The 13418-nt window shown below is 45.4% G+C and overlaps 1 protein-coding gene across 1 annotated transcript in view; it reads right to left on the bottom strand.

Annotated features, from left to right (window-relative positions):
• The window catches only part of pcdh9 (protocadherin 9), a gene marked incomplete at both ends in the record, with an annotated part of 108062 nt that extends 95112 nt beyond the window's left edge, over window positions 1-12950 (bottom strand). Inside the window, one exon of the mRNA XM_080762503.1 lies at window positions 9903-12950. Within this exon, the coding sequence (XP_080618629.1) occupies window positions 9903-12950 (3048 nt within the window). The remainder of the gene's footprint in view (window positions 1-9902) is intronic.
• Between the last annotated feature and the right edge of the window lie 468 nt (window positions 12951-13418).

Genomic DNA, 13418 nt, shown 5'->3' with positions numbered 1-13418 from the left:
TGTGGCCGCTGCTCTCTTAATTATTCATACGTAGTTAGGTAACAATCACTGTCCTCTCTTTCAATCTTTTCTCAGGCATGCCGAGGCTTCTCTGCGGTCAGCACAATTTGGAAGATTCCTTATTGCAACAGACTCTTTCCCCCTCAGGTGCAACATTGTCATAGTTCATTAATCTTCTCAAACTTCGCCTGCTGCCCATCAGCCTCCATACGTACTCTACTAATCCTCTTATTAATGTGGCAAATGGACCTGCACAAGAACGACCACTCCCCCAAGGCTCCGTAATTACAGTGTGGTCTGTACAAACTCCTGTTTGCATAGAGAACGTCCATTCATTAAAGTACAGTATGGCATGAAGGCAGTTAACCAGTTGCACCGTGATATCCTGAGTGTTCATTTTAACTCTGAAGAGTCTACAGATGGAACCTATAATTCGGTTTGATTTGTACATTCTCCGAGTAACACATCCTTAAAGGGTGTGACCGGTTCCATTTGTGTGTACAGGTTTTTACTGCGACTGTCACTTTCATCCATTCCACAGTCCTTCCTCCCCCTCCTTCTCTGTGTCGTTATAAGAGTTTCAAAATACTCCACACAAAACACTATTTTAATGGGTTTTGTTGTTTCTCACGAAGTGATACTGTAATACAGTATACTGTGATACTGTAATTCAAGTCACAAGAACGTCTAATGCTTTGGTCGCCGTCACAACAATAACGTAAATGAACATGAAGAGGCAGCCTGCTTGGAGGTACTCTGTGAAAAATGAAAAAGAGAAGAAAAGGAGGTCTTTAGAATCAGACCACCAAGTCATATAAATTATGTCCAGAATTATTATTTTTAACAATATTATTTCAACATTGATAATTCATATAGTCAAATAGATCTGTGTATAATAAAGTATACACTAACTACACAGAAGAGAGCCTTCAATACAATGTCCCTGCCAGTACAGTACAGTACAGTACAGTACAGTACAGTACAGTACAGTACAGTACAGTACAGTACAGTACAGGGTTTATAGCTCAGAATGGGCCTTGTTGTGGGGGCTGACTACTGTACACTTACTGTAATAAGCATGATCCACCCACGGCTCCACTACGTGCAATTAGTGACGGCAATGAGCCTTTAAGGTTATACATTATTTTTACAGGAATGTATGCATGTATTTTCTGTGACCATTTTAATAAAACATACACAGTATGTCTAATAATAATATATGCTTGAGTAAAAGAAACTCCAAATAATATAAAGGTTTAATAAATAGGGTTATGGTTGGAAGGAGGGGGGAAGGGGGAGTGGTATATATAATATATTCTATAAACCAAACCTATCAAAGCATCAGGTGATTGGCTATAAGATCCTATAGTTATTGGTATTTGTTGATAGCCAAATAACAGCTCGTCTTACTTGTGGGCACAAAGAGTACACATTTTATTCTCAATTATTGTACTGTTGGTGCCTTTAGGCGGTCGGCTAAAAAACTCTTTGGGCGCGCCAGACTTTCCTCTATGAAGGAACAGTCCTGCCATGTGAGGAAAGGCAGTGTTTGTGCTCCAGGTGAACACTTTAGAGAACTCCGTATAAACCCAACTACACTGTAGGTGCATGTTTGTGCAACCCTTTGGACTTGTATTAACCCATTTTGGACTGAGGTCGATTAAAAAAAAAGGCTTCTAAATCTATTTTAAAAATCTGAAAAACCCATGTTTCTATTATATCAGTGGTGCTCAACCTTTTTCATGCCAAGGACCCCCAGAATTATCTCTATTGGACCACACGGACCCCCATATGAAAATATTAGTTCCAGGGACCCCCCCCCTAACCTGACGCTGCCAGATGAGGGCGGTATTGCGGAAACATATTCCCCAACACAACACTCATCTGGGATCTCTGACAGAGTTGAGCCCTGAGTCAGATCTGCTTCGCACCGAACCAATCAGCGTGAGCTAAAGGCGGGATGCGGATGTGACGGTATATAGACACGTCGATATGATTGGTTGTGTTTGCACGCCCACACGGTGATAGACAGACGCTCCCATCCAATCATCTACCATGTATCTTGAAAAAAAGGAACAGCCCCGTCATCGAATTTGCTTCCGCGATCCCAGATCCAAATAAGCTGTGAAACAAATTTGTGTAGCAAGCTTTTTGGATCTGGCAGCGTCAGGTTACCCCCCCCCCCCCAGAAGCAAACATTTTCACGACTTTTCAAAAATAGCAGATCTACGAGCTCGTAGCGCGCCACTTGGTGGCGCGCTATGAGCTTGTAGATCTGATATTTTTCAATAGCTAAAGTATAACAGTACACTTAAAATAACCAAAAGGGGTTCCCGCCCCAAAATGGGTTGAGAAAATAACCAATTAACTGAAACAATTAAGCCTCTTTACCCTTGAGATGTGGAGCTAATGTCAGAGTCAGGGCACCCTTAGAAGCACCGTGTCCATGTAACTACCATAGCATAGCGTCTCATGCATGTGAATGAGATCAACTACAGACCTACAGATCTTCAGAAACAGACAATGAATGAACGAACACAATTCTATCTATTTACCAGGAGGTTTCTGTGAAATTGTGAGCAGAAAAAGACAGGCTCTAGTAGTAATACCATGGCTTAACTGTGGATCCAAGACTCCTCGTGGCCCAATCTATGGCATCAGTCATCCTACAGCCTCAGTACTATGACGACCGCCATCTCCATATGTGACCAGATTTGACTGAGAGACTGCCATCACGCAAATTCCAGCTTTTCACCAGAGGAGAAAAACCTTTATTTTCTTTCATGAGTTAATAGCACAGGCAGACTATTCACACACTAGACTAGAGCATGTCTGAAATAAGTGTCAGAGCTGATGTAAATATGAAATAAATGCCCAAACATGTAGCTATAGGTGTAATGTTAGAGACCACAGACGTGAACCTTACAAGTCTGGTTTTCTCAACTCGCTGTTTTCTGCAAGCCATATCTCCAAAACTGTTGGGCCAATGTCAATTTGAGGCTATATGATTCCCTGCTTTCATATGACATGAAAAGAATGAAAATTCAAAAAAATCCAACGGCAGTCCCTCAGTCAAATGTAGTCACATTTAGGCGGGTGCAGGCTTTAGTTCCGACATACTATTGATCCGAAACCTCAACCCTAACCTAACCCTAACCGCAAGCACGGGAGCAGCGCATGTCGGACCATCGCTTTTTCGCATCGCATCGCATGTCCCCCCCGCTTCGGTTCTTCGGTGTGTCGGAAAAGCGTGCGCACCCCCATTTAGGCTCGGTTTCAGCCCGGTCCATCTGTACTGTACTTGCTATTTGCCCGTTGGCACTGAGTGTGCACAAGAAATATGGCGCTGATCAGTGCAGCAGTTTGAGATTAGCCCTCGTGGACTCACAAATAGACAGACGGACACAGAGAGCCTTCTGTACATAACTACAGTACTACAGTGTCATAACGCCCTAACCAAGAAATACAAATGGTAATAGTAGAGTGTTCACTTAACTTTGAGTGTACTGTACACTCTCAATAGTTACATTAAAACTCTGGGTTTTGCAATGCATGTACTTTAACCCATTTTGGATTGATGTCGAGGCTTCTAAATCCTAATAGTGTTCTGAAAAACCCATGTTTCTATGTCAGTTGTGCTCAACCTTTTTCAAGTCAAGGACCCCCAGAATTATCTCTATTGGGCCACGGACCCCCCATCTCAAAATATGTTGTTCCAGGGACCCCCCAGAAGCAAAGATTTGAGTTAAAAATGTTCGCTCTGAAATATATATTCAAAGATTTGCACCATATTTTCATGACTTTTCAAAAATAGCAGACCTGCAAGCTCGTAGCACGACACTCGGTGGTGTGCTATTAGCTTGTAGATCTGCTATTTTAGGCTGATACTATTACACATGGTTGATGCCTAGCCAGCAGGGTAATGCTCAGTTATATGGTTGATGCCTAGCCACCAGGGTAAAACTCAGTTAGTGAACCAAAAACCATGATGTCTCCTCTTCAAAATACTGATGGCATGTGAAATAACCGTATGGTGGAACAGCAGGATATGCACTCTCTTACTTAGATGTTGCTCTTGCTGCCTTCATGAATCTAGGACAGTGTGTGTACAAACTGTAAATGCCTTTTTTTCCTCAGTGTTGTTTACACTAATATAAGTCCCTGGAGGGTAAATAATAAGTGAAAAAAGGAGAGAGGAAAGACAGGAATTACTCCCTTTGCTATAAGGAGAGTCTAGGGTGTCTCCATAGGGCTGATTCCAGCAGGCCTTTGGCTGCGATGGCAATATTCTAGGGATGTCTGCTTTTTTTATATATATTTTTAACTACCGGTATACCTTTCATATTCTGTTTTCTGAAGAAGGTATGAAATTGTGTTATTTTTGCAGTTGTATTCTGACTACTTCTCTGCTGCTTCTATTATTATTATTATTATTATTATTATTAATGTAATAGTGTAATAATAATAGTAACAACAAGACTAATGCATTATTATTAATAATTATTAATTATTCTTATATTGGATTTTGTAGAGCAGTGATTCTTGAGAATGGAAAATGTAAGTCTAATTTATTAATTAATTTAAGTACAAACTATGTTAAGAGTAGTTCCATAACAGCGTTGGTGACTCATACTCTTCTAGGTCATGGTTAAGTGCTATAGGTATAAGGTCAAGGTGAATGCTAAACATAATCAATCCTTCATACAGTGCATGCTTTGGTTGCTCTATAACATGTCGCAATGCGGCACCTTCCCTGACCTTATTTACTATATAAAATAAATAAAGTAATATTCTATCACTGAAATACCGGCAATGATATTAAATTATCACCACGTTATGAACTTATACAGACTTATCCTCCATGAGATTACTTTGACCTCTTGAGAAGTATGCTCTGAGTCTAACCGATACAACGCAATGCCCTCTGGATCTACTTGGTAGATACTTTTAGTTATCAAACCACTTGAGGAATCTGCCATCAGATAAGAACATATAATGTTTTGAGGAACTGACAACTTGTGATAGTTTTAATTGAATATGCTAAAGTATACTTAACACAAAAGTGGACATTATGTACTATATAGGTAAGACGCCAACATCAGTGTTCGATGTCGTTATGGCACTGATTCTCAAAGTGGGGTCTGGGTACCCCCCCAGGGATGGGGTCTGGGTACCCCCCCAGGGATGGGGTCTGGGTACCCCCCCCAGGGATGGGGTCTGGGTACCCCCCCCAGGGATGGGGTCTGGGTACCCCCCCCCAGGGATGGGGTCTGGGTACCCCCCCAGGGATGGGGTCTGGGTACCCCCCAGGGATGGGGTCTGGGTACCCCCCCCAGGGATGGGGTCTGGGTACCCCCCCCAGGGATGGGGTCTGGGTACCCCCCCCAGGGATGGGGTCTGGGTACCCCCCCAGGGATCACTGAGGGGTTTCCAAGTAGGAACGGTTTAAAAAACGTAAACACTGTTTTATTTGTATTGTTCGGAAACCTCCGACTTAAGGTCTCCACACACCGGGCGCGAATCAAGATGGGAATTCAGATTTTTAGCAGCGTTTCTCCATCGGTTTTCAGAAAAACGCGGCCGGTGTGCAACCACGTTTACTGTACCAGATCACAATGTACCACAATGTGATGCGTTGTCGATGCAAGCTTGTACATCTGCATTTTTTTATTTATTTTTTTGACAAATGTTCCCTTATCCCCCATAAGACGGCACAAGGACTTTCCCATTGGGGTTCCGTGGCCAGATACATAACGAATCAGGAGTCCTTATTGGCGTGAATATGTTAGAGAACTACTGCCTTGGAGAAGTCATCACAGTGAATGTTTAAAAGTCAGCTTGGAACTAATCAAAATATGGTATAATTTAGTAAAATACCAAATTTGAACTAGTTCAATCTAAGCTCCATTATCTTCATGTGACATTGTCCTAGTCTTCATGGCTGTAGTTAAAGTTATAAGTATTCTTTATAGCTGTAAAAGGTAGAAAAAGCAGGGATGGATTTACGACACGCATTAACTAATTCATTAAAACATGTAGAGCGTGGGATAGGTAGAGGGGGTGTAATGGGTGAGGTGAAGTAACAACTTTTGTCATTTTAAAATCCCCAAACTGGAGAGACATTAAGTTCTACTACACTCAAGCGTAGTGTTTTGAGGAACTATTGTTAAATGTTAGCCACATACACGCTAGCGTTCCTATACTGTCTGGAATGTCATAATCGGTAAACATTTGGCAAAAATAGCTAAACATTCAGCGAAAATAGCAGATCTTTAAGCTCACAACACAACACATTGCAAGCTTATAGAGTGGCTATTTTTGCCGAAGATAAATGTGACTAAATTTGACTGAGGGACTGCCATTGGATTTTTTTTTGTTTTTTCATGCCATATGAAAGCAGGGAATCATAGCTTCAAATTGACATATTGGTTGTTCAGTTTGACCCACCAGTTTTGGAGATATGGCTTATATTATAGAGTAATGTCTTGCAGAAAACAGCGAGTTGAGAAAACAGACTTGAAAGGTTCACTTCTGTGGACTCTAACATTACACCTATAGCTACATGTTTAAGCATTCATTTCATATTTACATGTCTTCTGTGGACTCTAACATTACACCTATAGCTACATGTTTAAGCATTTATTTCATATTTACATGTCTTCTGTGGTCTCTAACATTACACCTATAGCTACATGTTTAAGCATTCATTTCATATTTACATGTCTTCTGTGGACTCTAACATTACACCTATAGCTACATGTTTAAGCATTTATTTCATATTTACATGTCTTCTGTGGTCTCTAACATTACACCTATAGCTACATGTTTAAGCATTCATTTCATATTTACATGTCTTCTGTGGACTCTAACATTACACCTATAGCTACATGTTTAAGCATTTATTTCATAGTTACATGTCTTCTGTGGTCTCTAACATTACACCTATAGCTACATGTTTAAGCATTTATTTCATATTTACATGTCTTCTGTGGACTCTAACATTACACCTATAGCTACATGTTTAAGCATTTATTTCATAGTTACATGTCTTCTGTGGTCTCTAACATTACACCTATAGCTACATGTTTAAGCATTTATTTCATAGTTACATGTCTTCTGTGGTCTCTAACATTACACCTATAGCTACATGTTTAAGCATTTATTTCATATTTACATGTCTTCTGTGGACTCTAACATTACACCTATAGCTACATGTTTAAGCATTTATTTCATAGTTACATGTCTTCTGTGGTCTCTAACATTACACCTATAGCTACATGTTTAAGCATTTATTTCATATTTACATGTCTTCTGTACGTGGTCTCTAACATTACACCTATAGCTACACATGTTTGGGCATTTATTTCATATTTACATGTCGATTTCAGCTCTGACACTTATTTCAGACATGCTCTCGTATGTGAGGATTTTGCCTGTGCTATTAACTCATTTTGGAAAAAAGGAAAAAAGAAGTTTTTCTCCTCTGGTGAAAAGCTGGAATTTGCGCGATGGCAGTCTCTCAGTCAAATCTGGTCACAAATGGTGTAGAGGGGAAAATGTAGGGGACCTATACTGTATAGAATAGACCCCCGGAGGATCTCGGGGCAATAAGTATAGGGATTTAAGTGGTTAAAAAGACTGGCAGATTCCACATAAAGAAATACCATATAAATGACACTTTCTTCGATCAAAAGAAACGCCTGTATACTGAAGAAAACCGTTGTGTACAGTGTATTTATACTATCCATGACAATATATACTGCACACACTAACACTCTGTTTGTGTGCCGCTTAGCCCATTCTGACCTGAGATCAGATTTAAAAAAAATGTCTTCTACATCCTGACAGTTTTCTGAAAAAGCTATGTTTACTATGTCAGTCGATTTTTCTAAATAGCAGACCTATACAAGCTCGTAGCGCTATGAGCTTGTAGATCTGCTATTTTTCAATAGCTATATAGCATGACATAATGCACCCAAAAGGGGTTCCCGGCCAAAATGGGTTAGAATCATCTGTCTGAGCTATATTGATCCCAATGAATCTTGTGTTGAATTGTGGGATGACTGAGAGAATCGATGGAGTTGTGCTTACAGCATAGTGTCATATCTCATAGTGTCCAACCCAGGGCTATATTCTTCCCCCACCCATTCCATTGCTGTCTGTCAGACAAAAAGAAAATACAAAAGCAAACGCACACGCACACACACAGACACACACACTGGCACACGCACACACACACACACACGCGCACACACACACATACACGCACGGTCGCACGCACACAGAGCCTGTGCCAGAAAAACACTGACAAACTGAATGCCTCTTTTGACTGCTACCTTTCAAGCTGAGACGTTCGGTGGTAAATGCGCGCCCTCGGACGCGGTGACCCAGAGGCATGCATCAATAGGAGTCACATAGTGTCACCCCCTGTAATGCCACTCTCTCTCTCTTCCGGATAGATCTTATCACTCACATCTCTAACTGCCATTATCAATCTACCCCTGTGTGCAATCTCTGAGTCGTTAGGCAAGAGTATTTCACCAAGAACAGCATCACAGCCTCCCTCCTGCATGCTCCGCTCTCTCCTCCTCCTCCTCCCTCGCATTTAAGAAGCCTTGCTGCACGTTGGCGCAGTGCCAGGTTGTGCCAAGCAGAGCAACACTGCCACCTAAAGGTATAGTACCCTGAACAACCTTTAACACACTCTCCATCTCTGCATCCCTCTATGCAACTCTCCCTCCCTCTCTCTCTCTCTCTCTCTCTCCCTCCCTCTCTCTCTCCCCCTCTCCTTCTCCACAGCTCACGTTTGTCCACACTGCGTTCCGTTGGATTAGGACTGTGTGTCGTGTTGTGTTGGGATGCATTATTACGAGAAAAATTAATAAGGCTTTTACCCCCCAAAAAAAAAGAAACCGTATGGATTATAGTGAAATTTGAAGATCATTCTTCGCTAATCCCTTTTCGACTGGATGTGTATCAGGTTCCAGACAAGCTTCAGTCAGTTCGCTTTAGTGTGCTTTTTGAGGAGGTATTTTAATTCAAGCCTGGATGAGGTGGCAAAGTCTAGACGTGACATTCAGAATGCATCACTGATTGTTGACTGTGCTGTGGTTGGTTGGGATAATTACTGCAGGTGTTTGTTGAGACAATATTGTCCTACTGTATATTGCAATATACACAACAAAAACAAACAAACAAACAAAAATAAAACATGAATACACTCAAAATAGTATGAAGGGAGAAGGTGAAAAGTCAACTAATTGTTTAGGATATTGGAAAAATAAAATGGTATAATGATTCGCTGAGGAACCATAATGTTATAATTAATATTCCTACAGGCTAGTATATTAATTAGGCTGGCAATTAAACGTGTTGCAGCTGCTATAGGCCTATATACCAATAATAATTAAAGTGACAATTTTGAGTAGATAGGGCAAGAAAAAAATGTTTCTTTCACAAAATGTAGAGGACATTGTATCACAATGAATTCTATGCTGGTACAATTTACCACTTTAACTAACCTCTGGGTGCGCACAAAGGTCATGCATGCCAACACAATCTGACAAGGGCAATTGCTCACCTGCTGTACTTGCATTTTTAGTTAGATTTTAACATCTAAAGAACAAAACATCAGTCTCTAACTAGTCCCAAAAATATAATATGTTTGATCTCTCAGTCCATTTATCAACTGGTACAGTTTTTGTTGTTGTGTTTTTGTCTTTTGTTTTTACAGTTTGAATAGCAAGAATTTAACCCAAGTAGTTTCGTCTCCAAACTCTCTTGGTGTTGTTTTTACAGTAACTTTATAGAGTGAGTTTCCTTAATCTATACGGGGCACTTCAGCACTGGGGAACGGGGCAATTATAGGCGGTACTAATAGACCAGTAAAAGTGTTCCTTTACCTGCTGTCTGGTGTGCATCGGCCCCTGCTTTGTCTTGAACCCTCCCTGGGAGCTGCACTCCGAGGCACTGAAGTGGTCCGAGCTGGTGGACGACCTCTTGGAGAGGGTGTCGCAGCCCCCGACAAAGGTGTTATCCAACGGGAGCTCCTGAATCACGTGGTGCTTCTTCACGGACACCGGCGTGTCGGCCTTGAGGTGAAAGGCCGACTGCGGCGAGGCCGACTTGTAGTGGCGGGCCAGGTCCGGGCTGCTGGGCTTGAAGGTGGTGGTGGGCGTGGCGTTCCAGTCGAAGCGCCCGATGCCGCCCTGCTCCTCCAGCTCGGAGGGCAGGCTGATGGTCCCGTTGATGGGCTCGTGGGCCATGGGGTCGTTGTCGGGCTTGTTCTCCTCGATGGTGACAAAGTTCAGCAGGGAGCTCTTGGGCGACTTCCGTTTCTTGCGTTTCTTCTTCTTGTTCTGCTTGTTCTCCGTGTTGGGCGACATCCACTCGGCGCCCTGTTTCTTCCGCTGCGCAGCCTTGAAGCGCGACGCGTGGCGGCAGCGCAGCAGCACCGTGACGAAGATGACGATGACCACCACCAGGGCGCCCGTGACGAAGGCGATCATTATGGTCAGATAGTCGCCGCTCTGGTACGTCTCGCTGCTCTCGCCGATGTTCCGGTCGATGGGCGTCTCCATGGTGCGGCGGATGAGGTCGTAGATGAAGGTGGAGTTGCCCACGGTGTCGTTGACGTACAGGAACACGAGGACCAGCGTGTGGAGGGACTTGGGGTACCCCAGGTCGCTGATGTTCACCACCAGCCTGTGCAGGCCCACGTCCGTCACCACGGGCTTCTCCTCCAGCGTGATGTTCCCCGTGACCGGGTCGATCCGGAACAGGCCCTTGTTGTTGCCGCTCACGATGGTGTACTTCAGCTCGGCGTTCATCCCCGTGTCTCCGTCCACGGCGAACACCTCGGCCACCACCGACCCGGGGATGGAGGAGAGCGGCACCAGCTTGAAGGAGGTGTTGGACGGCGGGTAGATGACCACGGGCGTGTTGTCGTTCACGTCGATGACGTTGATGGTCACCTTGGCGGCCGAGGAGCACGGCGGCCGGCCGCTGTCCACCGCCCGCACGTCGAACGTGTACGAGCTCTGCTGCTCGCGGTCGAAGGACACGTTGGACTTGATCACGCCCGAGTACGGGTCCAGGATGAAGTTCTCGTTGTCGTTCAGGATGGACAGGGAGACGGCGGCGTTCTCCCCCGTGTCCGCGTCCGTCACCGTGATCACGCCCACCGTGCTGTACTTGGGCAGGTTCTCCGACACGAAGAACTGGAAGTGGTTGTGCGTGAACTTGGGGTTGTTGTCGTTCTCGTCCAGGATGGTGACGATGACGGCCGCCTGGCTCTGCAGCGGCGGCGTGCCGTTGTCCCGCGCCGTGATGGTGAACAGGAAGCGGTCCTGGTCCTCGCGGTCGAAGACGCGCGACGCCGTCAGGACGCCGGTCTTGCGGTCGAGGTCGAAGAAGGACGCGTTGGGCCCCAGCTGGTACACGATCTCCGCGTTCTTCCCGCTGTCCTCGTCCGTGGCGCTCAGCGTGGTGAGGAACAGGTCCCGCTTGTTGTTCTCCATCACGGCCAGCTCGATGACGGGCTGGGTGAAGATGGGCGGGTTGTCGTTCTCGTCCTCCAGCCTCACTCTCACCAGGGTGGTCTGGTTCAGGCTGGGCTTCCCGGAGTCGGAGGCCACGATCTTGAAGTTGTACTCTTTGGTCCCCTCGTAGTCGAGCAGCGCGGACGTCTCCAGTAGATACTGGTTGTCGTAGACGGCCTTGAGGTGGAAGGGCACGTCCTTCTCGATGAAACAGATGACCTTGCCGTTGATGTCCGTGTCTTTGTCCGACACGGTGATGAGAGCTATCTTGGTGTTGATAGGGTCCTTCTCGGACAGGAACACGGTGCCGTTGATAGGACTGATTATGTACCTCAGGTCTATGTTGGGAGGATTGTCATTCACGTCAGTCACGTTTATTGTAATGGTAGCTCTGGCGGGGCTGGAGCTGCCGTCGCTGGCCATAACGGACAGTTTATGAATGGCCGTCTCCTCTCTGTCCAGCGGCCTCTGGACCGTGATGAGGCCGGACGTCGTGTTCAACGCGAACAGTCTCTTGGTGGCGGGCGACACCTGCGTCCCGAAGACGTACCTGATGTCCGCGTTGGCCCCGATGTCCGCGTCCGTGGCCTGGAGCTGCACCACGGAGGTGCCGATGGCGGAGTTCTCCGCGATGTGGACGTCCATCTGGCTCTCCCTGAAGACGGGCCGGTTGTCGTTGACGTCGGTCACGGTGACCTGCAGGATGGCCGTGCTGGACTTCTGCGGGCTGCCGCCGTCCTCCACCTTGATCTTCATCACGTACGTGTCCTTCTGCTCGCGGTCCAGGTTCTGCTGCACGATGAGCTGGGGCCACTTCTCCCCCTCGGGCGTCTCCACGATGTCCAGGCCGAAGGCGCTCTGCCCGTTGACCAGCTCGTACCGGTGCACGCTGTTGGGCCCGGTGTCCGGGTCCGTGGCGGAGGGGATGGCGAAGCGGCTGTTGATGAGCGTGTTCTCGGGGATGGAGATGTTGATGACGGGGGAGGGGAACATGGGCGCGTTGTCGTTGGTGTCCTTCACCGTGATCTTGATCTTGATCAGCCTGAAGTAGTCGTTGGGCAGGATGACCACCTCGATCTCGAAGGAGCACTCGCTGTCCTCGAAGGAGAGGCCGGGGCAGAGCTTCTCCCGGTCGATGCGGTTGGCCGTGGTGAATATCTCCCCCGTGCTGCTCAGCACGCGCACCAGCGGGTTGTCTCCCGCCTTGGAGACCAGCCGGTACACCAGGTTGGCGCTGGCGCCGGTGGCGGCGTTGGTGTGGGAGATGTTCAGGTCCTTTGGTATGTTTCCAATGAGGATGTTCTCCTGCAGCTCCTCCCGGATGGGGTAGATGAGCTCCTGGGCCACGGAGGGGTCCAACCAGAGGCACGCGAGGAGGGCAGCCAGCAGGTAAAAGTCTTTTAGATCCATGTTAGGCAACGCTTCAAAAAAACCACCTATGAAACGATGTTGCAGTCAGTGACTCGATCCAGGGTGGATGTCTTCCATGGACAGACCTATCAATAGATAACAACAATTAGATTTTAGCATTCAGTGAGATAACTTAATCTATATATACTGTATATCTCTCTCTCTCTCATATAATATATATATACAGTGTATATATATATATATTTTCTTATTGTGTGTGTGTGTGTGTGTGTGTGTGTGTGTGTGTGTGTGTGTGTGTGCGTGTGTTATTTATTTTATAATTTTCATGGTCTATAATTGAAGCTGTCATTCTCATTTAAATAATCAGTTCATACAAGATAAGAGCAACAAGAAAACACTGCAGCATCCATTCCATTTGGGCCATTCATTCATTCATTCATTCATTCATTCAAGTCTCTTCGCCCCATTTCTCAAATCCTCCACGCATTCATTTATGGTCAATGAGAA

This window comes from Protomyctophum bolini (genome assembly GCF_963924005.1).
Source record: "Protomyctophum bolini genome assembly, chromosome: 1".
NCBI classification, from domain to species: Eukaryota; Metazoa; Chordata; class Actinopteri; order Myctophiformes; family Myctophidae; genus Protomyctophum; species Protomyctophum bolini.
This window is presented reverse-complemented; position numbering and strand designations above follow the sequence as displayed.